The sequence below is a fragment of the Ambystoma mexicanum genome, chromosome 5p (assembly GCF_040938575.1).
Source record: "Ambystoma mexicanum isolate Mex_15411 chromosome 5p, UKY_AmexF1_1, whole genome shotgun sequence".
Taxonomy (NCBI): domain Eukaryota; kingdom Metazoa; phylum Chordata; class Amphibia; order Caudata; family Ambystomatidae; genus Ambystoma; species Ambystoma mexicanum.
Window position 1 is genome coordinate 1363100175 of NC_090930.1, and position 27167 is coordinate 1363127341.

The window sequence follows — 27167 nt, forward strand, 5'->3', positions numbered from 1 at the left end:
ATGGTCTGGAGGGTTGCCCAGAGCTTTGCCAGTGGTTATGATTTATTCAAAACCTTCCAGCCATCACCTTTCTGTTTTGCTAAAGACACCCCGAGTGGGACGGGTATGCCCAGACATGGGTCCCGAGTCTGCCGGGCCTAGAGACCCAAGCTACTCCTCACTGATGATGCCCAACAAGGCTGAAACATGTCTGGGGATGCTTGTGGTCTCGTGCAGAAGGGATGTGACCTAGCAGTTCGCGCTGGACTGCCCCTTTTGGGGTAGGACCAAGCCTGATTTGCATATGGTTTTTCCCCTTCTGTAATGGCTTGGCAGGCTGAAAAACGATGGTCTGGAGGGTTGCCCAGAGCTTTGCCAGTGGTTATGATTTATTCAAAACCTTCCAGCCATCACCTTTCTGTTTTGCTAAAGGAACGGTAGAAAGGGCATCTACCAACATCACGGATTATCCGCATTACACAATGTTGGTGCAGAGACAGCGATACAGCTATGTGGCGGTCAAGAGGAGACTGCGCACGGCTGGGATCAAGTACATGCTTTTGTACCCTGCGAAGTTAAAAGCTTTGCACAAAAGTAAAGCGTTCTTTTTCAATACCCCAGAGGAAGTGGCGGCATGCCTGGACTTGCAGGGCTGTCCAGAGCGAGATGAGGAGCAGGATTAAGAGAAGCATGATAAGTCAGGGGGATGCATAATGAATACTCGGGTGATAAGTGAGGGGGGAGCCCCAGCAGGAGACTGTGGAACATTCGAATTGTATTATGTCTTTTTCAGACTTATTGATCCTGTTGGACTGGAATATAGAGAATAAAATGCATAGGTTGACTGGAAAGCATTAGGCGTAGTGTACTTGTAGTAAACGGGAGCAGCAGAACGAAGGCAACCTACCCCCCAGGAGTTAGTAGTATGACACCTACCTGAACTCACCAACTTTTGGATCTGGCTCAATACCTGCAACCCGGATATTCAGTTCACCATGGAACAAAGTAACTCCGAAATAAAATTCCTGGACCTAACAATTTGCTCCAAAGATGCAAGACTAACATGTGACCTATATCGGAAAACTACAGCTCGCAACACTATTACACTATACCAGCAATCACCCGGCCCATATCAAAAACAACTTACCATATGGACAATTTTTACGTATACGTCGGAACTGCTCCTCCCCTGAGGACTACAAACAACACGCACAACAACTGACCACACACCTAACAGCACGAGGCTATCCGAAAAAACTGCTAGATCAAGCTAATAAGCGTGCCCGGAGCTCAAATCGAGATACACTTCTCCAACTACACCAAGAAAACACAGGCCCTCAAGACGAACGATTAACCTGTGTAGTTACCTTTGGAGCCCACACCTCGAGAATCAAACAGATCATCAATAAGCACTGGCACATAGCCCGACTGAACTTACCTGAGGACCCTGTGCCCAGATTTGCCTACAAACGAGGCAAAAACTTAAAGGAACATCTTGTCCACTTATTATTTCAACCAGTTCCAAATGTTACCCGTACTCTTCGACCTCTATATGGCCATCATCCCTGTGGAAATTGCGTTGCCTGCCAATTAATTGGCACACGAAAATGGACACTTCGGGACCTCACAAATTGTAAAAGTCAAAATGTTATCTACTGCATAGAGTGCCCCTGCGGTTTTAGATACATTGGTCAAACTACACGAGCAGTCCATACCAGAATATCGGAACACAGGTCCAAAATTCGCTGTAAAAACCTATCAGCGCCCTTGGCTGAACATTTCCTGTCTGCCAACCACACTCCCAACATCATTTTGTGGTGGGTGGTAGAGAAAGTCAATGGAGGACCTGATATCCATCACAGCCTCCTGAAGAAAGAAGCATGATGGATCCATAGACTGGACACATATCATGGTGGTCTTAATGAGATTTTTCAACCTTTGCTATAAAGGTTCACAATGCTGGCTCCAAGGACTCTCTCACTTCAACTATTTGCTAACTGCAACAACCCCTGAATCACCTCATTATTTCCAACAAACGTTGGGATGTAGCAAGCAAACTCACATTATCACTTATCTCACCCACACTCCGGGGCTACAGACCTCCCAGCCCTTCATTATCTATTGACATATTTCAGATTAAGACAAATAGGCTGACAAGCACCTAATTTAAACATTTATTTTGTGGTTGGTCCCCAATTCATAACTCGCCGCATTCTGCCTACAGTGCTTGTCAGACATCCATGTTCGTTCTTAAATTGTACCGCTCAAATCGCACTCACTGCCTACTGCACACTTGACTATTCGCAAGAAGTCGGCAGGGAGCATGCGCGGTTACCATGAGAATGAGTGAATGTACAATCACTCGGGCTAGCGCGCACGCGTGGCTTCCTCAGCAACTAGCACAACGCTAGAGTCACGCGGCGCGCAGCCCCACACTTCCGCATTCCCGGAAGCTTGGCTACCGTGACAACGAGTGTATACACACTACTCAGGCTACTGCGCATGCGCCGTTTCCTCAGCAACTAGCATAACGCTAGACCAACGCGGCGCGCAGCCCCAACACTTCTGCATTCCCGGAGGCTCGTTAGTGCGATCCAGTCGCACTCAGGCAGAGTAGACTCGAGCGGCTGCCGTCTCTCGTGTCGCACTGAAACAACAAGGTGAGCCGTGGGTCGCCTGACCGTGCGCACACACGTGTTATTCTGGTCTTCTTGATCAGTTCACGTGTGCGCGCTGGTCCGCGCCGGTCCGCGCTTCTCCCTTCTTTTAATCTGCTGATATACTATTCTCACAGTACCTAACTCCAGCTCGCATGCAGCATGAGAATTATCCGCAAACGGATAAGCTTAAGACCCATAATTCACATTTTTCAAAACACAACATTGGGTGCTTGCTCCTTCAGCATGTAGTTAACTCCATTTCTAGCACCTGATACCAGTAGCCCTGACTTCTTGAACACTATGATAGTCACCTATACGGGCCACTCACCATGGGCTTCCTCACTTACACTTCATGCGCCAGCCCCCAGCGGAGCGACTATAAATCTCACAAAGTTCCAACAAAAAAGTTTAGAATGTTCGATCCTGCCCCTAACCCAATCCTTCTCCCTCCCCTTTGCCCTTTCCAGAATGTACTTCTTCTATGCACTTACCGCCACCCGAACTCAAATGTGGCTGCGGTACCCGTGCACCAGTTACCTTTTGATCTTGATGACATAATTGTTACGATGGTTTACTGTCTTCCATGACTTCTCCCCCTTTTCTACAGCCTCAAGATTACCTGTGAAACTTTTGCATTCACCGTGAAGTCTATTCACTCGACCCAGCAGCTGCACTACTGGTCCTGGCGTCTGGCGACTTTCTCCCTATCCAATGCGTGGGCGCACCAATGCGCTTGAGATAATGTGCACCGGCAAGTAAGTTTCCCAACCGGTAGCCATGAGAACCAACTCAGTATTATTTTTTGCCCCATTAACTAGGGCATTCGTGGCTCAAAACTCACTCATATTACACCAATGTTATCCATACAGGGTCCCTGACTCAGAGCCCTGATGAAGGCGGCCTGTACATCCACCTTTGACCGCCGAAACGTGACGATTACAGGGAACAGTGATCTACCTGTACTACAGCCGGTTGGAACTTTCACTACCAACTAGCATTTAATCACATTCACGTTGGCAACTGATCAGATATCTTGCATCGAAAGACCCTGCATAACTCATTGACTCTTTTTAAAAAAACTCTAGCCCCACTAATGAGGAACTAATGTACCAAAGAAGGGGGTTTCATGATGCAATTAATTTTTTCACTAAATTGCACATGCTTGTATATTTTGTTTTTGTTATTGAACTCAATTTGAAGTATTATTCGTTTTGAGCTGTTTGTTTATGTTGTAAGTAGATGAAACTTGTCTGTATTACCTGTTTATAACTTGTCTAAAAATCTGCTGATGTCTTTTACTTTTTAAAATACATTTCTTATCAACTTTTGGTTTAAATGTTGTATTGTTTTGTTGAACTGTTTAGAACCAACCTCCTGAGTGGGTGGTAAAGATTGATTGAGCTACTGATTCATTTTTGGGATTGCTAAAAAATGAAGCAACTCACTTCTGTTCCAAATAGCCCGAGATATCAGGCTAAAGAATTGTTTTGTCCTGCTTTTCTTGAATCTCTGTGGTTATAGCTACAACAGCGAGGGTACTCCTCTAATTTTTATAGTGTTAGTAGTAAGACAGCCACTAGGGCGGCTTTACACTGCTGAGCCGCGAGTACGGGCTATTGCCAGAAAGGGCTAGTCACGGGGGTGCCTGAGATCCAGGGATGGAGCTGGGCAACAGTTGGGGAGGGTGTTGTTGGGATGGGATAGGGAGGTGGGAGGGTGTAAAGTTGGGGTGTTTATTGTGTTTTTAGTTAAGGGGAGTTTGAGTTGGGAAACAAGCCTATATAGATGGGGAATACAATCAAATCTGGACTGCATGAGTGGGTGGAGGAGAGGGACTCTGAAATGTCATGGGAGACCTTAAAAAGGTCACTTGGAATGTCAGGGGGCTCAATAGCTACTTAAAAAAGGTAGACATAGCCTTGCTGCAGGAGACACACCTGACACGAGATAAGATGGAGATGATTGGGAAGAAATGTAAGGGGACATTGGTGGGCTTGTCTTATTCAGCTTATGCCAGGGGAGTGATTATCTGGGTGGCGCCATATGCCCCGTTTCAGCTGTTACAGACAGTTGAGTCGGATGGAAGGATGGTCATGATGAGGGAATTGGTGAAAAACAGGGAGATAAGCATTATAAATATGTATGCCCCGAATCAAAACACGGCGGCATATTTTAGAACCCTATGTAACAACCTTAGCATGTGTGTGGGGAGTGCGGTGATCTGGGGGGGAGACCTCAATTGTGTACTAAACCCTAAGGTTGATAGATCAGATGGGAAAATGGATAGACCCGCCCAAGCCGCTAGAGCGCTGCAGATATTGTTGGACGACTTTGGGTTTGGAGATGTGTGGAGGTTGCGACACCCCCAAGAGAGGCAATATTGGCATTATTCTGCCCCGCAGCAATTACACACAAGGTTGGACTATGTCTTTGTCACAAAAGGGATAATGATTGAAATCACGCAAGCGGAATATAAAGCAAGGGTCCTCTCAGACCACTCGCCTCTGATCATCGAGTGGCAATATCGACCCCCGAGAGCGAGGATTCCGACATGGCGCCTCAGAGCAGAGGCGCTAAAGGACCCATTCTTTAGGGAGGACATGAGGGAAGAGACTGAACTACTTTTGAGACAAATACTGGTAGCGTGGACTCAGCAGGCACGTTGTGGGAAGCCTTTAAGGTTGTGATGAGAGGGGTAGCCATAGCGAAATCCAAAGGATTACAGGGAGGGATCCTGGTTGACCTGTGGGAAACGGAGGGAGAATTGGAAAGGGGACTGAAGGGGGAAAATAAGGAAGACACCGAATTGATACTCAGGCTTCAGCAGAAATGTGCTGGGCACTGGGAAAGACTGTGTAACCTTAACTATAAAAAATATGTAGAGAGACAGCATGCGGGAGGGGATAAACCAGGAAGGATCATGGCATGGCTATATAAGACTGAGACCCCCAGACCCATGATCAGAACAATAACGACGGAAGATGGCAGTGTAGTCCATACTCAAGAAGGAGTTAACCAGGAGTTTGCAGACTATTACAAGCTACTATATGGAGATGACGGGGAGTGTAATTATGTGATGATAGCGGAAACATTGGAGGATATAGGATTGCCGCAGATCAGTGTGGAGGAGAGGGAGGAGTTAGATGCACCGATTACTTTGGAAGAGTTAGAAGAGGTGGTAAAACAGTTGCCCACTAGCAAGACTCCGGGGGCTGATGGACTCCCAAGTGAATTCTATAAAATATTTAAGGGAGAGGTGCTACCTACGCTTTTATATATGCTGAATGAGGCACATGAGCTGGGCCGACTGCCAGAGTCACTTAGGGAAGCGATTATAATACTGCTTCCTAAACCTAATAAACCTGGGCATAGCTGTGGTTCGTATAGGCCCCTATCAATGCTAAATCAAGATAGCAAAATACTGACTGCCGTCTTGGCAAGTAGATTGAGGAGGGTTACTGGCAAATTAATACATCCTGACCAGACGTGCTACGCCCGAACAGGAACATATCTAATAACCTCAGATGACTCCATCGGGTTATTGAGCATGGGAACGAGAATGACGGGCAATCGGCAATTGTATCATTAGACGCAATAAAGGCCTTCCACTCTGTCAAATGGCCATGGTTGTTGGCGGCCTTGGCGGACTATGGAATGGGGCCTGGATATTTACAGTGGGCGAAAATTTTATATAGTGAACCGTTGGCCAGAGTTAAAACAGGAGCAGTGATATCCGAAAGATGGCAACTCCGCAGGGGTACCAGACAAGGATGTCCATGGTCCCCTATGCTCTATATATTGGCCTTGGAACCCCAAGCGATATATTTGTAGCAACAATATGATACGATAGGTATTGCTGTGGAAGTGGAACGACACCTAATCTCCCTATATGTGGACGACATGCTGTTGTACTTGCGACACCCGGAGGAGAACCTTCTATACATCTTGGAAGTGATGGAAAGATATGCTGAGCTGTCTGGTATAGCGGTGAACCCTCAGAAATCTAGCATGTTCCCATTGGGTCGATACAAAGGGATCCCATTGAAGCGGCTACCGGTGTTACGGATACCATGGGAGGTTAGTACATTTCGCTATTTGGGGATAGATATATGCCACACAGTGGAAGAGGAGCATAAATGCAATACATAGGTAGCCATTAAGAAGATTGAAAATTGCATGAGGTTTTGGGTGAAGCTGCCTTTAGCAATGATGGGACGGGGGCAATGTTGAAGATGGTGGTTCTACCTAGGCTTCTGCACTACTTTGGGAATATACCGCACTTGATACCCAAAAGGTTTTTTGTTAGATTGGATAGTATGTGTAGGGATTTCCTTTGGCATGGCACACGGAATAGAGTGGCCCTCTGGAAGTTACAGAATTTCTATGAGAAAGGGGGTATAAAACTGCCTAACTATGAAGTTTATTATATAGCAAGCGAGCTATAATATGTGGCCAAATGGCTCTCAGAGGAGGTGACCTCCGAGTCCAGGCTGTTTGGACAAGATTGTGCCCCATTCTATTTAAGGGAGATCATGTGGCTTCCCAAGACAGTAATGGAAGGGTGCCCCAAGATGGTGATACTTGGGTGGAAGATGTGGCGCAGGGCTTGTCGGATGATGGAGAGCCCATCTCCGTGTTCCCCACAGGTGCCATTGATAGCACTAGCGGGGGAAGAGAAGCAACTAATGATGACAATCAGAAACCACTGGGAACCGGTTGGGATAGCAACAATGGGTGATGTTTGGCAAGAAGGGACTATAATAGATTTCGAGGCGTTGAGGGGGGAAACAGGGTTACATATAGGCCAGTATATCACGTATCATAGAATGGTGCAGAGAATCAAGAGGACATGGCCCGAAGTGGTACTGGAGGAAGAACCAGATGTCACCATAGATATAATCTATGACATAGCAGAGGGGGGACATGAGATATCCAGAATATACGAGAGGATGATGTCCAAAGTAGGAAAGGAGGTAGCACAATTGAGACAAGACTGGGAGGCGGAAGTGGGAGCCCCGATGGATGATGGGATGTGGGAACGAGCCCAAAGGTACCATAAGAAGGTGTCAAGGAATGCAATATTAAAGCAGATACAACTGTATATTACGCGTAGGGCGTATATGATGCCCCAGAAGATAGCTAGGTTTAAAAACGTGGGACGGCAAGCATGCCCCAAATGTGATGAAGAGAATGCTGGTATGGTGCATATGTTTTGGTCATACCCGGTTATCGAGCGTTTTTGGAGCGAAGTGGCACACAGACTAGCAGAAAGAGGTATTAAGATTGTAGTTGATACAGTGCGGGCCTGCTTATTGGGGGGGTTCACTAGACCACAAAAACTCAAGCACGTGAGCAAACTAAAGGACCTGGCATATGTGCTGGCAAAGAGGAGAATTGCTATGGGGTGGAAGACATGCCATAGACCACGACTAGAGGTATGGTGGAAAGATTTGCAGAAATGGGCTGAGGCAGAAACCATGGTATGGCAAGAATCAAGTAGTGCTGGGGGGGAGGAGGAGACAGAGACCCTGATGGCCTGGGAATTATTAATAGCAGAGTTATTTGGGGCAATGCGAGACCCGACGGAACCCATGGCAGAGGACACCCTGTCACAAGATGCAGGAACCGAATGTGAGAGGGAATAGGCTCGAAAAGGGGGGAGGGATAAGGGGTGCAGTGAATATAATTAAGTGATGTATAATTGAAATGTTACCATATGCACTGCAAGTTTGGTTTGTATTGTTTGTGTGAATAAACCAATAAAAACATTTTTTTTTAAAAAAGGTCCCGTAAGCTTACCGGCACCGTTGTTACCGGACCGGCACACTCATAATGAGGCTCCTTGTCTGAGAAGAGACAAGCACAGAAGCCCTGATACTGGAAGAGGAACTGTAACCTCATGCTGGGGAAGCCCAGGAGTGTGCTGTGCTCGAGAGTCCCGACTTGTTCCGTGCTAAAAACATGGGGCATGGAGACCCCCTGGCCATAACATCCTGACTTATCAATTTGTGAACACTTTTTTCTTTTCTTGTGAACATTATCCCACACTCTTTTGTAACATAGCGGTAAGGATTGGCAATCGTTTTTTTTTAGTATAGGCCTTTTTATTTTTCTAGACGCCACTAGGACTGTATTATTATTATTTGATGGTCATAGCTTTCTCCCATAGGCGTTTTTCTCACCCCTTTTACAGTTTAATAAACACCCTTGAACTGTGATCACGTGTGTCTGTCTTACTTTGATGCCATACCTTCCTTACAGCAGCCTGAGCCTGCCCTCTACCGCCAGATTGGTTGTTTCATTCCTTTCTTTGACCAACCAGGGGTGCCAGCCTGTCGGTAGCCGGCCCCCCTTCTCAAGATGCTTTTCATAAGGCCGAGGGTCTTCCCTGTCTGGAGCTGCAGGGAGCACCTCTCCCTGTTGCTACTCAGCAACACTCACAAAGCGCTCACTGACTTTGTTCTCCTGTTCACTCGGACCATAATCAAAACCTAACTTCAATTGCTCTGGTAAGCAATATGATCGCATTGTCCACCCACCTCCCCTGGACACTTTGACTGCTCTGTTTTCTGCTCCTTTTCTCATCTGCTTCTAATCTCTGCACAATCTGAACTTTGCATCTTGTTGTTCCTCATACTGATGGCTTCTCTACTGTTTTCTTAATGCCCTGTGTGTAAAAAAAAAAAAAAAGGACACTCATTTTAAACTCTTTTTTTCTACTCTGTGACGTGTCTCAACTGTGCTTTCTACTCTCTGGTATGTCTCAACTGTGAATCCAGCTGTTGTACTGCTTTTTAGTGGTTTTGGGCATAATTCCAATTTGGGTGTGCTTTCAACTGTTCACCTTTTGTACTGCTTTTTTAGTGCTTTCTGGCATAATACGAATTTAGGTGCGCTTTCCAATTTCTCAATGTTCTGTAATCTTGGCATTACCAAAGTTTTCATTGTTTTCGTCTGTCTGGCCTATTGTTGCATAGGGCTTTCTGACCCTCTCATCTGCTATGCTCTGATTCAAAATCTCTGCCCCCCATGGTGCTCTCCATCTCCCCTATCTTTTTTAAGTGCTTCTCCATCACCTATCCTGTTTCTCTCACAAAGTCTGGAAGAAAGAAACTTAAAAAGGCACTCCTTAGTTCCAACCCTGGTCCTCCCATTGCAGATACCTACATCAATGCTTCCTCCTGACAGACTATCACTGACATTCTCTTTGCTGTTCCTTCTTCTGACTTATGGAATCCCCATATGGTCGCTGTCCTCTCCCCTGTCTCCTCCTAACCCACTTCTGGTGGCAGGGCTAGTTTCCATGACAATTTCTGTTTGTCCCCTACCAAGATGGATGGCCGCAGTGACAATGACCATCCGCCCATGCACATGGTCTCCTAGGTAACACCCATTATAAACAGCTTGTGTGGGGCTAATAGCCATCTGTCACTCCAGATTCTTACATGGTTTTGTCCATACATGTTCCCCTGTAGGTGAACACGAGGAGAATTAGGAACTCTCAGCTGTCTATATGCAACACTTGAAGGCTGAACATACGCTGTGTGAGTAGATGTTTTATGGTATTCATTGTCCATTATATGTTATGAATGAGTTAACACGTGAGAAATGGGTATATTGAGTTTTTATCTGCATTTGTCACCACAGGTTGGAGGTTCACTGTGGCCAACTGCTAATATAGGAGGTTAGTGTCAATTTACACACACTTGTTTTAGAGAAATTATTTGAATAGTTTATAAGCCCACTAAGTTTGAGTCAATCATGTGTTACAGGTACACAGAAAAAAATATGTTACATTGTTGAACAGAAATTGGAACACACGCCATGATGAAGGATTATCAATCCAAAGCGTGTCAACAATAATTATAAGTGTACAAACTAGTTTCAAGTAGGGTTAGCAATGATGAGAGAATTGTCAATCTGAATTTGAACTATCCACTTTGTGAATGAAGTTTTGACCCTACCCTGGAATGGGTTCCAGGGGGATTAATTTATATGATTTTATTTAATACTGTTGTACAGTTGGAAATGATCAGATCTAGTTTCATTTATCTCACAATACATTAGGATGTGTATAGAAATATACAGCGAAAAAGTTTGCTTCATCTGTTGGGAGTTTTCTTTGGCTATTGAATTTAGATGTTTAAGAAATGTCTGAAAGCCAAACTGTTTAATGACAGTTAGAAAGTGATTAGTAAAGTACAAAAGGAATACTGTCCTCCAAGAGTGCAAAAGGGGTTACCTGTTGGCAACAAGAGGTTGGTGGTACCAGATAGGAAGTGCTCTTGGCTCACTTCCCATAATCCAAATACACCATTAATGTCTATCACAATGGCAATATCATGGCCCAGGGCTCTCAGCCCAACCTTCTCCTTCTTGACAGATGTCTTCCATCTCTCTTCAACTCCCCCCGCCTCTCCTGCCACCCCTCCAGCCCTCATTCCACCTTTCCCCTCCCCTCAGTGGTGGCACCCTACCCTCGCAAATCTTTTAAAGGGAGCAACCAGCTTCACTTAGCTACCCTCAATTCTCTCTCTGCTATCAAACACTCTTCTGACATCTGTCACCTCCTTGAAGACCTTGAAGTTCTTGCTCTCACGAGACGTGGTTCAAGGCTAGCTCCGTCACGGTTCCATGTGTTAAAATCACGGCAAAAATGGCAGTTTACAAAAGAAATCGTGGCAAAAAGGCTGTGGTTTTGCCACCGCAATCCATGTAAAGGATGCGGGGGACACCCCTGCAACCCCCAGACCCATTATACCATTTAAGCTGAGCGGGGGACAACCCCACAACCCCAGCTCCCCTTAAACGGTATAATGGGGTACACCTTTACCGGGTCAAACCACAGCATTTTGCTGCAATTTTTTGTAAAGGCGACATTTTTGCAGCGATTTTATTACTGCATACCCTCTGTCACTGCTTTTGACAGACTCCTCCCCGAGGGTTACAAGATCCTGTCCAATCCGAGGCCATCCCGGCCTGGTGGTGGAGTGGCCCCGATCTTCCCCGAGTGGGTTCCTGCCTCCATCATCCCCACTCAAACCTACTGTTCCTGTGAAGCCAAGTCTGCAGGCTTTCTGTCTCGCCTACCTTCACTCTTACTGTCGCTACCATCTACAGGCCCCCCAGACCTACCTTCCTCTGCCTCTTAGAATGGGACCACCTGTCCTCCTCTCTTCTTGCCTCCTCCCCCAAACTTATCATCCTTGGGTACTTTAGCATCCATCTCCTCCCCCTTACTCACCACCTCCTCTCCCATTGCACCAGATGAGATCTCTACAGTTGTCCGCTCTCTCCTCTAAACAGGTGTTTCCCTCATCCTCCAGAACCATCAAGGACATTATTGCCTCTCTCGCCCCAGCCTTGGCTGACCTTCCCTCAATCCCTTTCGCACTCTCTTGTCCACCCTCTCCTAAAAAAGCCATCTGCTGACCCTTCTTGCCCAGCTAACTATCATCCTATCTCTATCACCCCTTTTTTAGCAAACTCAAGGAAAAGCTTTACATCCCCCAACTGACCCTCCACATCAAAATGGCTGGCTGCCTCCATGACCACCAGTCTGGTTTCAGGGCAGCCAGAGAGTGTCTCCTAAACACCGGCGAAGACCTACTCCCTAACTTGGACTCTAACACTCCCTCTGTTCTGACCCTCCTCAATATTTCTTCTTCCTCTGACACAGTCAACCACTCCATCCTCATAAACGGTCTCCATTATACCCTAGGCATCACTGATAGGGCACTGGCGTGGCTTAACTGCTTCCTTTCAGACAGAGCATCCCAAATGCAATTGCGTCCTTTTCTCTCCTCCACCTCACTCTCTACCTGTGGTGTCCCTCTGGGCTCTATCCTATTGCCATGGAGGAGTCAAACAAGGCTGTCCTTTAGCCCCTGCATTATTCATCGCATTTCTGGATGACTTTCAATACACGCAAACTTTATTGAGAGCATTCCCTCCAAAAGTTGGAAACAGCGCAGTGTCCAGGTTGCTCTACGCCAACGACTTGATTCTGATGGATCAAACTCAAGTCGGTCTCCAGCGCCAGTTGACAAACCTGGCCAGATTCATCACCAAAAACGACCTAGAAATAAATGCAGAGAAATCGAAAATCTTGATCTTGGGGAACAAGCGCTCAAAATCTAAACCGGGTGGTACCTGGTTCTTGCACAACGTAAAGATCGAGATAGTTACAAACATCAGGTACTTGGGTGTAATGATTGACGAATTAAGAACTGAGAACTCAACCATCGTGGCTTTGTGGGCTAAAGTCAAAACACTTACCACTCAAACAAGACTGATCGACAACAAATATGGAAAATTTTCCCTAATACCGGCGATCCAGTTTTACAGACAAAAGGTGGTACCATCTTTAATCTATGGAATGGACGTGGCGCTCAACATACACGACTCCATCTGGTCAAAACTGGAGGGGTACTTCTGGAAAGCTGTCTTGGGTTTGCCAAAATCGACATCTATCGCAGCCATACGACGCGAACTTGGCTTACTATCTCTGTCAGCATCCATAGAACAAAGCCAAATGAGAGCATTGAGGAAAATCATTGACCCAGACTCATTGTCAATATACAAAATGATTTGAGAAGAACTTCAGATGGGGCGCTGCAAAGCATTGACCCTTTGGGAAAAAAAAACTAACGTCAAAACTAAAAGATCTTGCCTGCACCCATGAGGACTTAATCCAAAACCCGGAAAAAATCAAAATCAAAGTAGCACAAGAAGACTGGATCACTACATGTAATTTGGCAACTGCAAATAAACTTCTTGGTCATCTTCCACATACCACCAATAAGCTGAATCTTCTGTTGAATTATTGCATCAAATTTCCAAACAAGAATCTTCGGAAAATGTTCATGCGAACAAGATTAAACCTGATGCCAACGCAAGAAGTTTGGGCTATTCGCACTCAATCAATAAATAAAACCTGCAGACTATGTCTAAACCCGGATATTACAGAAACAGTAAGACATCTGATTTTGAATTGTCCTAAAACCGCCCACCTCCGAGCGGCATTCTTGCTGCCGCTACTCCAGGACTCCCCTCTTAGAGAAGAACACACTTGGTGGTGTAGATTGATTGCCGGGGAAAAAACAAAATGGGTTATAGTGGCAGTCAAGATCCTTGAAGCTGCCTTAAAAAAGGCTACTGAACTCCGACTTTGATAATGAACTTAGTCGAGAATGAAATCTGTGAAATTACATCAACGGACCTCAAAAATCGGTGTGCAAGCAAAGAAACAGCCACGCTGAATTTTTATACCTTGTAGAAATCAATTATTTTTGGTTAAAATCAAGTAATTAAAAAAATAAATAAATAATAATTGCCATGGCTCGTCAACATCTACCTGGCCCCTTTGGCCCACCTGATCTCCACCTTGTCCCCCCATTCCAGTGTTATCCAGACGACACACAGCTCTCTTTCAAGCTGCCACCCTCTACCTACTCTGCCTCCTCCCTCATACCCGACTGTCTGACTGCTATTCAAGCATGGTGCTCTGCTAATGATCTCTGCCTCAATGCCAGTAAAACAGTGATCCTTCTCATTGGGACGCCTGCTCCTTGTTCCCCCCCACCACTCTCTGGCCTGTCTCTTTAGATCCACTCCCCTCACCCACTTGTGTGGCAAAAAACCTTGGGATCATGTTTGACTCCTCTCTCTCCTTCTCTCCACACATCACGGACCTTGCCAAGAAGTCCAACTTTCAGCTGCACCTCCTCAGGGGCATTCCACCTTCCTCCAGAAGATCAATGTTTTCAGACCCCTTGTTCTCTGTAGGCTGGACTACTGCAACAGCCTCTTCCTTAATCTGCCCCTTTCCTCCCTTTGGCCTCTTCAACTAATCCAGAATAGGACTGCAAGACATATCCTTTGCCTCAAGCCCAGGGACTGCATCTCTCCTGCCCTAAAATCTCTCCATTGGCTCCCGGTCTCCGCAAGGATCAAATCCAAGACCCTTTGCATCATCCACAAGGCTGTCTGGGGCCTGGGACCTCTCTACATTCAGCTTTCCTTCCCTAAATACCTACCGGCCAGAGTCCTTTGGTCCTCTGGCTCCAACTCTCTGCAAGTCAAACGTTTCTCTAAGCAGAGAGTGGGAGGCAGATCCCTCTCATCGGCTGACTCCTCCTTCTGGAACGGCCTCCCTCCTCCCCTCAGACATGAGCTGGATATTCTTAAGTTCCAGAAACTTCTCAAGACTTTCCTTTTCTCCTCTTCTTTCCCTCTCCCCCTCCCATGCCAACTCTCCCTCTGTTGCTGCGACTGGGGCCTGGTCCATTCAGAGTCTTACAGGGGATGACCACCCCCTACAATTCCCCCAGCATCTCTTGCCACCACTTGTCCTCGTGCACCCTTTCCCAGACTAGCCCAACCCGGTCCTCCCTGTCCACCGCACTCACCTTCCCTTTCTCCCTCCTCCCCCGGGAACTTGCCGCCTTGGCCCTCCCAGCACTTGCCCGCCCCCACCCTTGGGGGTCCCCACTCCTTAATTTCTCCCTCTACCCCTTCCCCCTGCACTCACCTCCTTGTTCATGCACTTGCACAGTATGATTGTCACAAGGCCAATATGACTGTTTTCTGTTATTCCCATAAAACCCCCCCCCACCCATCTTGTTTTGCGGCACCTGGAAACACTTGGTGTATAGGCAACATACAAATGTCCAATGAATAAATAAAATTCATTTATTTTAAAAACATGACGTACCTGCAATTTGTTGGCATTTTTTTTATACAGCTCTTGTTTCTGCTGTAGGGAATATGCAAACGGTGGAATTTCAAGACCCATCTGAATCATGCACTCTGTTTCTCGAATTAAGGTCAATATCATGGGGTCGAAGTTTACAAACAGCTGTCCAGTCTCTGGTGATTTCACCAATAAGGAGGCCTGGAGACCTGATTTAGCAGCTTCAATCTGTAAAGAGAAAAAAACAAAATCAATAATTATTGCTGGATTGCCTGAGTTAAATTGGTAATAATTAGGAGTCAGTGTAATCAGCAATACTAAGCAAAAAGGAAAAATGAAGCGCAGGACAGCTCTTTTGCCTCCCGCCTTCGGTGCAGCCTGCACCCCCATCACTGCCCCCACATGGGTAAGAAAATGATTTAGGTATCTACCCACACCCCCCCACCTACCACGTAGACACCTGCAGCCCAAACCCTGTTGCCAGACTGATCTCCAATCCCCTCCCTTCCCCATTTACCAACCAACGCCACCTTTGTCTGCCCTCCCCTAGTCCTGATGAGTGCTTCTGTGGGTAAACAGACCCAGGACTGCACTCTTCAGGGACCCACGAAGGGCAGCCTTGCCCAGGGAGCAAGCGAAGGGAAGAGGCTAAGGGTGCCTTCCTGTTTGCCTGTACGCCTAGTGCCCTACTCCCACACCACACCATGATCCCAGATAACAGCAAAGTGAGCAATTGTGAGAGTTTTTTGGGCAAAAGATAGGACTGCAACACTTCTAGGCTTTACCACTAATATAGTTTTAATGTTAGATTGTGCTAACATAATGCTTTGCCATTAGCAGTTTTGCCACCAAGATTGTTTAATATTAGATCATGCTAACGCAATACTTTGGGCCTCATCAGGGGTTGGGCGGAGCAGTAAAAATGCGGCGGTAATCGGACTCAATGGGAATGGGGATTTACACCATTCCGCCTCCGGAATTCCCGGGTCATCGGGGTAGTAATGCTCCGGTAATTCCAGGAATCACGGAGGCGGAATGGTAATATGAGTCCGGCGGTAACCAGGCGGTTTTACTGCCTCAGTTACCGCCGGACTTGTAATGAGGCCCACTATAGTACTTTAAAAGGGACCAGGGTAACAGGGTTTTTTTAAATATCTTTTGGCCTTATTCTTGTGGCTCAACAGCATCAAGACATACTTCAAGTTTCTTTCTGAAGCAGTGAAGCAGGTTCGGGTTCGGGAGCTGGGCGACTAGGTCTAGCAAACTGTTGTTCACAAGCAGCAATAGCACCTGGACAGAAGAAGCATAGTAGAGGCAGGTGATTTCGAGCCGGTGTATCTCACAAGTAGTTCAATGTAGTAATCAGTGCCCAGAGCTATTCCATGACTTCTGGGTTGCTGGGAAGGCCCAATCCAGGATCTCAGGGACAAGGTGGCTCATTCAGTTCTGCACTCCCACTCCAGGGAGGTTGACTAGGACCTACAGGGGATCCTCCACCTCCAGTGCAGGATCCCTGTTCCAGTGCCACAACCAGCGTAGAGACAAGCCTTGGTCCACAGCAGTTCACTATCTCTGCTCCCTGGGAATGGTTAGGCGATAGAGCTTGCCTCTGCCTTGGATCCATTCTGTCTTTACCTCACTGGAAAGGACTGCATTTCCAACAGAGGTCCAGTGATTAATTTAATTCTGCCCTGTACCAGTATAAGGATGAGTTGAGGCTAAAGCACCCAATCAGCCTTCACACTTCTACAAACCAAGAGCCAACATAATCATAAAGGTAAAACAGGCACAGATAAGATATATACCTCTTTCGCGTTTGTGGTAACATGAGTCGTGGGAAGGCTATACTACCAAGAGAGGGGTGAGGGTGAATGTGGTTAAGTAGCAACCCGAACAGAAAAGTATAACAGTCCAAACTAATGGAATGTCCAATCAAGTTTCGATACAAGTACAATAACTAACTAGAAAACACTGTAAAAACCTACCCCTATAGAAGGAATACAGAATATGCAAATATAGAATAGATGTAGTAATCAGATGGGAAAAAGGAAATTTAAAGATCACAATGTTCAAAAGAGATATGTCATGAGCTTGCCAAAGGGATTAAAATGGCCTATACAGTCTCTAGGGTCCAGAGATGAACCGGGGGATTGGGGGGTGGCAGATATCAGTAGGTAATGCCATTGCAAATGTGTTGGCAGTTCAACAGCATCGAACCAAGCATCTCAGCATCATTTGCGAGTTCTTTTGGTTTGAGGATGTGGCAGTAGTGATGGCAGAGGCGCAAGCCGGTGTTGAGTCAGGGTGTCGAACGATAGGTAACTGCGGTCGCAAAACTTCGATTCGAACTGTGTGGATCGGTCAGTCACCAGATTTGGTCGGCGGCCGAGCTTCAAAGTCACTTAAGCTTGTACTAGGATGTGCACATGAGTCGATTCGATGCAAAGCCTTGGAGGTTGCTGTTTGAGGGTCACAAGGGTTGGGCCCAGCGACTTACAGAAGTGGTGATGAAGAAGCTGGTGCTTCGAATGGTGACTCGAGCAATTCAAGGCAGCAGTACTTCATTGGATCAAACCAAGGCCAGAATGAGCTTCAGCCGGCGCGGTGGAGCAGCAAATGTAATCAAACAGCAAACAGCATTGCAGCTAGCGATGAACGCCAAAGGCAGCTTCGAAGGGTCCTGGAGGTTCGCTCTGTATTGAACATGCTGCAATCATGGCTTGCAGTGGATCAGTGTCGAAATCTTGGCTGTTCGGGCTTTCAGGAGCTGCGAGTGCCACTCCAGGGTGTTACTAGCCCTTTTCTCAGGCTCCCAAACATGGGGGACGCTAGCACACACACTTTCAGGGGTCCTGCAACATGGCGAGGACCCAGGTAACAGGGTGCCTGGCAGAGATGCAGTCTTGGTTGTGAGGAGTCAAAAATGTGAGGCAAACAATTTTTGGATGATTTGTCAAAATATGCCATTTTATTAAATCATACGTTTCAACAAACACCACACTATCCATAAACAGACTAGGATGTCCCTGCCTATCAAAACCTAAAGGAAACACTCTAACAAAGGGTATCTGGCCATCACACTTAAACATAAAATACACAAGAAAATGTATGGCAATTCACAACCAATAGCAATAATGGCATTTCCAATGTATTTACAGTCTCTCTTTGTAACCTGGGTGAACTCCCCTTCCTCAGGTTTCAAGTTATATTCAGTTCTAACAGTCAATATAAAGAAACAAGGAAATCTAGGTTTTCAACTGAGTTCCAACTCAGTTCTTGACTCCTTAAGGGAAAGTTCTGTTAACCAATGTTCAACCAACAGAAATATTTTCTCTTCTTCCTCGAGTAATAATTTCCACTTCATCAAATAGTATCTATGATGTTCTGCGTCACGATGCTTTGCCACAATTTAGGAATGTCAAAGAAGAAATACAGTTCCTTGTCAGATTCAAAGAAACACAACTTCTGGCAAGGTCAAAGAAACACAGCCTTTTGTTAGCACTTTCCAAGACTATCTTTATAGTATTATGAATCACATGTTATATCTTTGTCAGGATGACTTCACAGCCCCACTGCTTCTACCAGGATAACTCTCATACCAGGTCAACCTCTGCAAGAATTCATCATTCAGATCTACTCGTCTGCCCCACAGTGTTCCACATTCAACTGGGCTTCAAAAGATATAAATCTACTGACAGCCAAAAGTTTAATATCAGAGCTTCAACAGTCTGCAACTTTGTGATTAGCAACTTCTCAGAAAAAACAATATTCAGACCAGTGTTTCTTAACACCTTCATGTAGTCAAGGCCCTCTTCCTCTGACCATTCACCTTTCGGAAGGGCAGCCTCTTTGCCATTTGTCTTTCTGCAACATTAATATTTACCAGAGTTTTAGCAGTTTGCACCTTTGTGACTTTGAACAACCTTTTAGAAAAGGCAAGATCCACTTTAGTGCCCCCCAACACTACAAGTATGCAAGGCACTCTTCCTCTGAACATTCACCTTTCGCAAGGGCAGCCTCTTTGCCACTCTCGACTTTCTGCCACATCAACAACCAAAATTGCCCTTAAGGATGTACTTCTACCTTTTTTCCTTATGGCTTTGGCAATGTGAGTTATACCAATTTCTAGGGAACAATTACCATGAGCAGGCTTCACCTTTTTGCCACCTTGCATTCCCCTTTTCGTTCTCTGCCCCCCAAAGCAGCTTAACTGTATGTCTGGAACTAGTCTCCTTTGGCTGAAGACAATGTGTGCACAACTCTGAGCTTGAGCAATACTAGTATCCCTCTTGGCCTAGGGCAATGCTTGCACTATTCTTGGCTTTGGGAAAATGCTTTATTCACTCTTGGATTGGGCAATGCTTGTTTCACTCTTGGTTTACGCAATGCTTGCTCCCTCAAACTGACCATTCAATGTTCAGTCACTTAAGTTCAGTACCACATCATCTTCAACAGCTTCACAATTGACTCTACGGTTAGCCTTTACCTCAGAATCACATTTTATACACACGCAACCAGTCTTTGACCGGTTTTCAGAAGTTTCAAGATTCAATTAACTTGGTTCAGACTGTTTTAATCCTACTTGAGTGTTATGGAAGAAGTGAACTCATCCGCGAGTGCTACTAGAGACAATATGCCACATGCCTATCAGAAAACGTGGTCTATGCCATCAAATGTCCATGTGCCAAATATTATGTTGGAGAGACTGCTCGTAAAGTACGCATTTGTATGAATGAGCACAAATCATGCATTAGATTAAATAATCAGACATCAGCAGTAGCAAGGAACTTTCATGAAAACGGTCACACAGTGGCGCAACTCAGATTTGTAGTACTAGAGGCGATACCCACCAAAGGACAAAGTACCAACATGAAAAAACAGAGCATAAAAAGAAGCACTATGGATTGAAAGAATGGGATTGTCATGCACCAGCCCTGGAAGATTGCTTACCGTTGGAAGTACTACTAAGATGGAATCCATTAGCAAGACCAACTGTCTAGCTTATTCCAAGATGGCCGACGGAACCGATAACTAGCTGATCAAACTAGCGCACGGCGCGTTGTATCGTATGTGTTACCTGCGCTGCCAGTCTCTTACAGTGACTCGCTTTACAACGTCTCCAGTGTTACTTTGCTTTTGCCTTTACTGTTCCTTGCCACTCGCGGTGTCTAAAGGTTTTCAGGTAAGGTGATCGGGGACTTTTCTAGCGACTTTCGCTTTCACTACGCGTTCCCTTTCTCCACGCGTATTCTGTGTACTTGTCTCTCTCTTCAATCCTCTTAGTCTCCGCCTTCATATACCTCTCTAGTGTCCGGAGACTTCTATCTTTACTCTGTTCTATCCTAATTTTCGTGTTCCCTCTATTGTTACCTTTTCTGATCAATTCTTATCTGCATTGTTACCTCTGTGCAGTATCTTTCACGGAAGTCTGCTATACCATTTAAGTCTTCGGACCCCCTACACCTGGTCCCTTAGCTTCCCGCAACCGGCCTCTCCTATTTACATCTATTTACATCAGAGCCTCGCTTCTTTGGAGTCAGCAGACCAGATTCCCTCTTCTGCAAGTCTTCTGGTTTATTATCGGACATTCCCATTACAACTGTCTTGGAATCCATCGGGGTTTTTTCAGCCAACTGGCTTTTTCCCCATTTTTAGGGTGTGCTCCTCGGGTTACCTCCGGATCTGTACTATATTCAGACCACGGAGGCGGCCGAGGGAGCGCGACCCTACTTACGTCAAAAAAGGAGAAGAAGCTTGGACAAGGGACGAAGATAAAGACCAAGAAGAAGAGCTCAGCCAGGGTAGAGGAAGTACCTGAGCATACAGGTGAGGAGGAGTCGGTGGAGGAGGAGAGGCCGTCTGACAGGGATCCATAGCGCCAGAAGGGATGAATGAAGAGTTCGACCTGAGTTGTTTTTTTTTATGAAACTTCTATTATTACTTTCTTAGAAGATATAGACCAGTTGAATTTTATTTTCTAAAACTTTTATCTATGTCATTTCTGACTTAGTATTTTTTGTGTTACATTTGTATTCTTTTATGATTCATTACCTTAATCAGCATTCTGAGCTATGTTCCATCTTTGTATCCCCTTTTCGAACCAGGTAACTCTAGGGGGGACCCACACTTCATGGCCATTAGATCGTATACTTATCTTTATGTATCATCTTTCCGCTGATTCAGCACAGGCTTTCATTCAGGCTTTCTGTATATCTTTTGTAGATTTAGATGCTGACCCACTAGAACAACACGGCAGTTACAAGCCATGCTTTTTGCCACTATCAGCAGTACAGCACGAACGGTACCAGCAGGTCAGTAAAACTGACATTTCCTCACGCGCATGTACACATGAATACGGTGCTTCGTACGAAGTACAGCGAACAAGTATAGTTACATATCTTGCTCACTATCTCTCGCACATTTTCTCTTCCTTGTTTCTTATTATTTCTTGTATCCCTGGCGATGCTTCAATGAATTATTCATCATACGCCATGCCATTAGGTAATGTATATGATGATGTTTATGTGATATTTATACATTTTTTAAATCTACTCTATACGAATTAATGCTATTATTTTGCAATGTAATTTCTTTCAAACTGTTGATGTTGGTAAATGACACATGCATATGCAATGTTCTTTCAAATACGAATCCGGATGGAATACTTTGTTAACAAATGGTCTGGTCATCTATGGATTATATAATGTATGTATCTACGTTGATTTGAACACATATTTGATAAAAGACATAAGATCAAAGGCCCTGAGGAAGGGCATGAATGCCCGAAATGGACAGGCCTACAATGTGACATGTCTGCCATTTAGAATTACATTGAATACTAACCAAAAAAAACACTTTTGAATTAATTAGTGGAAATAACATTCTTTCAACAAATATATTTACCGTTGTGGAACAAGAATTACTTTATCATATCACCAGAGTGTGGTTCGAGGGTGTGCAGCCCACACCGCTGGCCTCACGGCCAATGTCCATTTTCCACTATTTACGTAGTGCTACATCACAGAGGCACTCTTTTTCAGTGGGTTTGCACCCCAAGCTTCACAAGTTATATCATTTTAATGAACTGAATCGCATTTAAACACCAAAGTAGTGCAAAGCTCACCAGCATCAAAGTTGTTCTATTTCACATCCGTGATTACATTTGAGCTAGTGCACACAGCTATGTCTTATGAAGATATTGAATTCCATACAGACAACAGAGCAACGACACTCGGCTTTTCAGCCACAGCAGCAGATGCCATACTTGGTCTTATCAAGGAGACAGTCCATACCACAACAAACAAAGACCCACAAAGTAAAATCAAACAGCTAGAATATTCCATAAGGAAAATCATGAATCGCAAATTAGATGCAATCACTCTGAGCAGATATTATAAGGCACAGCACATTCCAAGAGGACTCAGGATACCGCTACGTCCGACTTTATGCAAAGAAAATAAGAAATTGGTTGAAAAGTGGGAACAAATTCTAAATAAATGTTCACTGGACTTGATACTACTTACGATTAAAGAACTTTCAGGAAATATTGAGCAACTGGAAAAGGAGATAGAAACTCTGTCAAAGGACATAACCGATCTAACAGATGCAGAATCGTTCGCTGAAATATTAACAGACAATAACATTAAACTAGAAGGCTATAAACAAGACTTGGAATTCCGCAAAATAAGAACATTCAAGAGAGATACCCATGACTATTTGAACAACGAGGTATAAACATGGGCGGACAAATACCTTAGCCAAGGGCAACGACCGAACAAGCAAACAAGTGACAAAAGTAGTTCTGAATCCGACAATGCTGAAACAGCAGATGAACAAACCACAGAAAATGCAACAGCAGATACGCCAGGAACAAATGTAAGACAAAGACAACCTCTTAATGCACAAAGGAAAGATTTTTTAGGAGTACGAGGAAGAGGACAAGGAGAGAAGGAAGAAGAGGACAAGGAATGAAGACACAACTGCAACCGAATCGAAGTTAGTGGTGAATTATCCAAGAAAGGTTTAACCACTCAGGAAACTAAAACTTTGGAGAAAGGTCTTAAATTTGTACCGACTCACAGTTGTAGCAGGTTCAACACTAAAGTTGAACTACATAAATTAGTTTGCAAATTGAAATTGAAGATGTTCTTCACAGAAACGAATAACACCTCCATGGAACTACCGCTCAAAACAGAGTACGTTGAATTTAAACCTAAAAGCACATTTAATATACCAGTGAATGTACCCGCAATTGATATCTTCCACAATATGATGCTAAGTGATATTAAGAAAATACAATTTCATTCACCAAAAAAGAAGAATTTGAACAGAGGAGAACTGTCCATCATTAAGAGCCTATTTTCAGATGATTCAATAACTATCAGACCACTGACAAAGGCGGTGCTATAGTCATACAAGACACCGAAAAATATAATAATGAATGTCTCAGACAACTGTCAAACGAAGAAACGTAAAAATTATTGGCACAAGACGCAACTAAAGACATCAAGGCTCAATTGGAAAACATTTTGGAAACAGCACTAGAGAATAATTGGGTCAGCAACAAGACAAAGGCATATCTATGGTCTCCCTACCCTACAATGCCACATCTATACATCCTACCCAAGATACACAAACAACTCGTCAACCCACCAGGAAGGCCGATCGTAGCAGCAACAGAAAGAATTTTGCAACCATTGGGTACATATATAGATGACATCCTTCAGCCAATTATCCAACAAACTTCACCTATGTGAAAGATACAACGCACTTTCTTCAGATTTTGGATCAAATTGAACTTACAACTAAAGACATTCTATTCACCATCGACGTCGCAAGTTTGTATACAAGCATTCCACACAATCTGGGACAAGAAGTGGTGGAGAAACTTCTATTATATGCAGGACCAATAGGAGCTAATAAAGAATTCCTGATGATTTTACTGAAATTCATTTCTGAGAACTCGTGCTTCTTTCATGTATGATTTTGAAACCACCCAAAACTGAGTAATCACCTTAAGAAATAGATACGTTACATTGACAATGTCTTCGGCGTAACGTCAGGTAACCAAGAAGAATTAAACAACTTTTTCTGTATCTTAACAGTATCGATAGTCGATTGCAATTTACCATGGAAATAGGTGATCCGAACGTCCATTATCTTGACGTACAAACAGCAATTGAAGGTTCAAGGATCTTGACTAAATTATACACCAAACCAACTGACAGAAACAACTTACTTCATAGAATGAGCTTTTATCCACCTAGCATCTTGCGTAATCTACCCCTTGGCCAAATGCTACGAATTAAAAGAATCGTAAGCGATCCAATGGAATGTGATCTTGAATTGAACAAACTGCATAAAAAACTCCAAGAGAGGATATCCAGAGGAAGACCTCATAGCAGCTCGAGTTAAGATCAACACACAAGATCGTACCCAGTTTCTATCTAAAAAACAAGAATGGGAAAGCCCAGAGTTGGTCATTGTCACCAAGTATTCTATACAGAGTTGACAAATCAAAGACAGCATAATTAAGAGATGGAGTATTCTACAGAACGACCACAGGACAAAGGAACATTTTGCGAACCCTCCAGTATTCGCATACCAAAAAAGTAATAATTTACAGAATTTACTGGTCGATACTCATAACAGAACCACTAAACTAAAATCTCTGGATAAACATCCAGGGACACATCCGTGCATGAGTTGTGGGAACTGTAACAACATAATAAAAGGATCCTATATATCTCATCCGAGAACAGGAGAGAAAATTCAATTGAGACAACATGCCACATGCCTATCAGAAAATGTGGTCTACGCCATCAAATGTCCATGTGCCAAATATTATGTTGGAGAGACTGCGCGTAAAGTACGCATTCATATGAACGAGCACAAATCATGCATTAGATTAAATAATCAGACATCAGCAGTGGCTAGGCACTTTCATGAAAACGGTCACACAGTGGCACAACTCAGATTTGTAGTACTAGAGGTGATACCCACCAAAGGACAAAGTACCAACATGAAAAAACTGAGAGCACAAAAAGAAGCACTATGGTTTGAAAGAATGGGATCCCTAGCGCCAGAAGGGATGAATGAAGAGTTCGACCTGAGTTGTTTTTTATGAAACTTCTATTATTACTTTCTTAGAAGATATAGACCAGTTGAATGTTATCTTCTAAAACGTTTATCTATGTTATTTCTGACTTAGTATTTTTTGCGTTACATTTTTATTCTTTTATGATTCATTACCTTTATCAGCATTCTGACCTATGTTCCATCTTTGTATCCACTTTTCGAACCAGATAACTCTAGGGGGGACCCACACTTCATGGCCATTAGATCGTATACTTATCTTTATATATCATCTTTCTGCTGATTCAGCTCTTTCTATTCTCTCTATCTTTGCGCTTGTCACGCTATTTTTAAATTATCATACAAAAATATAGTTTGAATATTGTCTCATCGATCTTGATTACTAGTTTTATATCCCTCACCGTACACTCATCTTTAATACTTACTAGCATAGCGTGTCATTCACATTGACATTAGAGTCAGATTGTTAGTTTTTAGTTATCAGTAACTATTCTATGATGGCCGCCTGTGTTATCTTACGTTTACATCCATACGAGTAACTGTGCAAAATGGCCGCCACGCATTCACCACGGTTTCCTGGGCAACCGTAAACAACTTAGTATGAGGACGCTGTGCACGTGCTTGGTAGCATTCTGCAGCAGCATCGCTACAAGCATTTCTAAACAAGTAAGATCTCGGTTCAGGTCCGATATAGCAAGATCCAACATGATTTCGAATACAATAATTAGCACAGGCTTTCATTCAGGCTTTCATATATATCTTTTGTAGATTTAGACGCTGACCCAATAGAACAACACGGCAGTTACAAGCCACGCTTTTTGCCACTATCAGCAGTACAGCGCGAACGATACTAGCAGGTCAGTAAGACTGACACATTTCCTCACGCGCATGTACACATGAATACGGTACTTCGTACGAAGTACAGCAAACAAGTACAGTTACATATCTTGCTCAATATCTCTCGCACATTTTCTCTTCCTTGTTTCTTATTATTTCTTGTATCCCTGGCTTTGCTTCAATGACTTATTCATCATACGACATGACATTCGGTAATGTATATGATGATGTTTATGTGATATTTATACATTTTTTAAATCTACTCTATACGAATGAATGCTATTATTTTGCTATGTCATTTCTTTCAAACTGTTGATGTTGGCAAACGACACATGCATATGCAATGTCCTTTCAAATACCAATCCGGATGGACCACTTTCTTAACAAATGGTCTGGTCGTCTATGGATTATATAATTTATGTATCTATGTTGATTTGACCACATATTTGATAAAAGACATATGATGAGGAAGGGCATGAATGCCCGAAATGCATTGGCCTACAATGTGAAATTTCTGCCATTTAGAATTACATTGAATACTAACCAAAAAACCACTTTTTAATTAATTAGTGGAAAAGCAAATTTCTTTCAACAAATATATTTACCGTTGTGGAACAAGAATTACTTTACCATACCAACAGAGTGTGGTTCGAATGTGTGCAGCCCACATCGCTGGCCTCACGGCCAAGGTCCATTTTCCACTACTTTTGTAACTTCCTATTGTCTGACAATTAACGGTCGGTTTAATACTGCTTTCACTCTTACGTGATTTATTCTGCTTTGCTACCGTTGCCTGCCTTTGTTCGCGCAAGGGTTCAGAACCCTCAGTAACACTCACCAACTTCTGTCTTGCTCCCTTTGTGTGCTACAGGACTTGAACTGTTTCGGGGCTTCGTTTGGAC

General features: G+C 44.2%; 1 protein-coding gene across 1 annotated transcript in view; it reads right to left on the reverse strand.

Annotated features, from left to right (window-relative positions):
* The window catches only part of DNAH5 (dynein axonemal heavy chain 5), a 4235244-nt gene that overhangs the window by 3206213 nt on the left and 1001864 nt on the right, over window positions 1-27167 (reverse strand). Inside the window, exon 15 of the mRNA XM_069613779.1 lies at window positions 15355-15561. Within this exon, the coding sequence (XP_069469880.1) occupies window positions 15355-15561 (207 nt within the window). The remainder of the gene's footprint in view (window positions 1-15354; window positions 15562-27167) is intronic.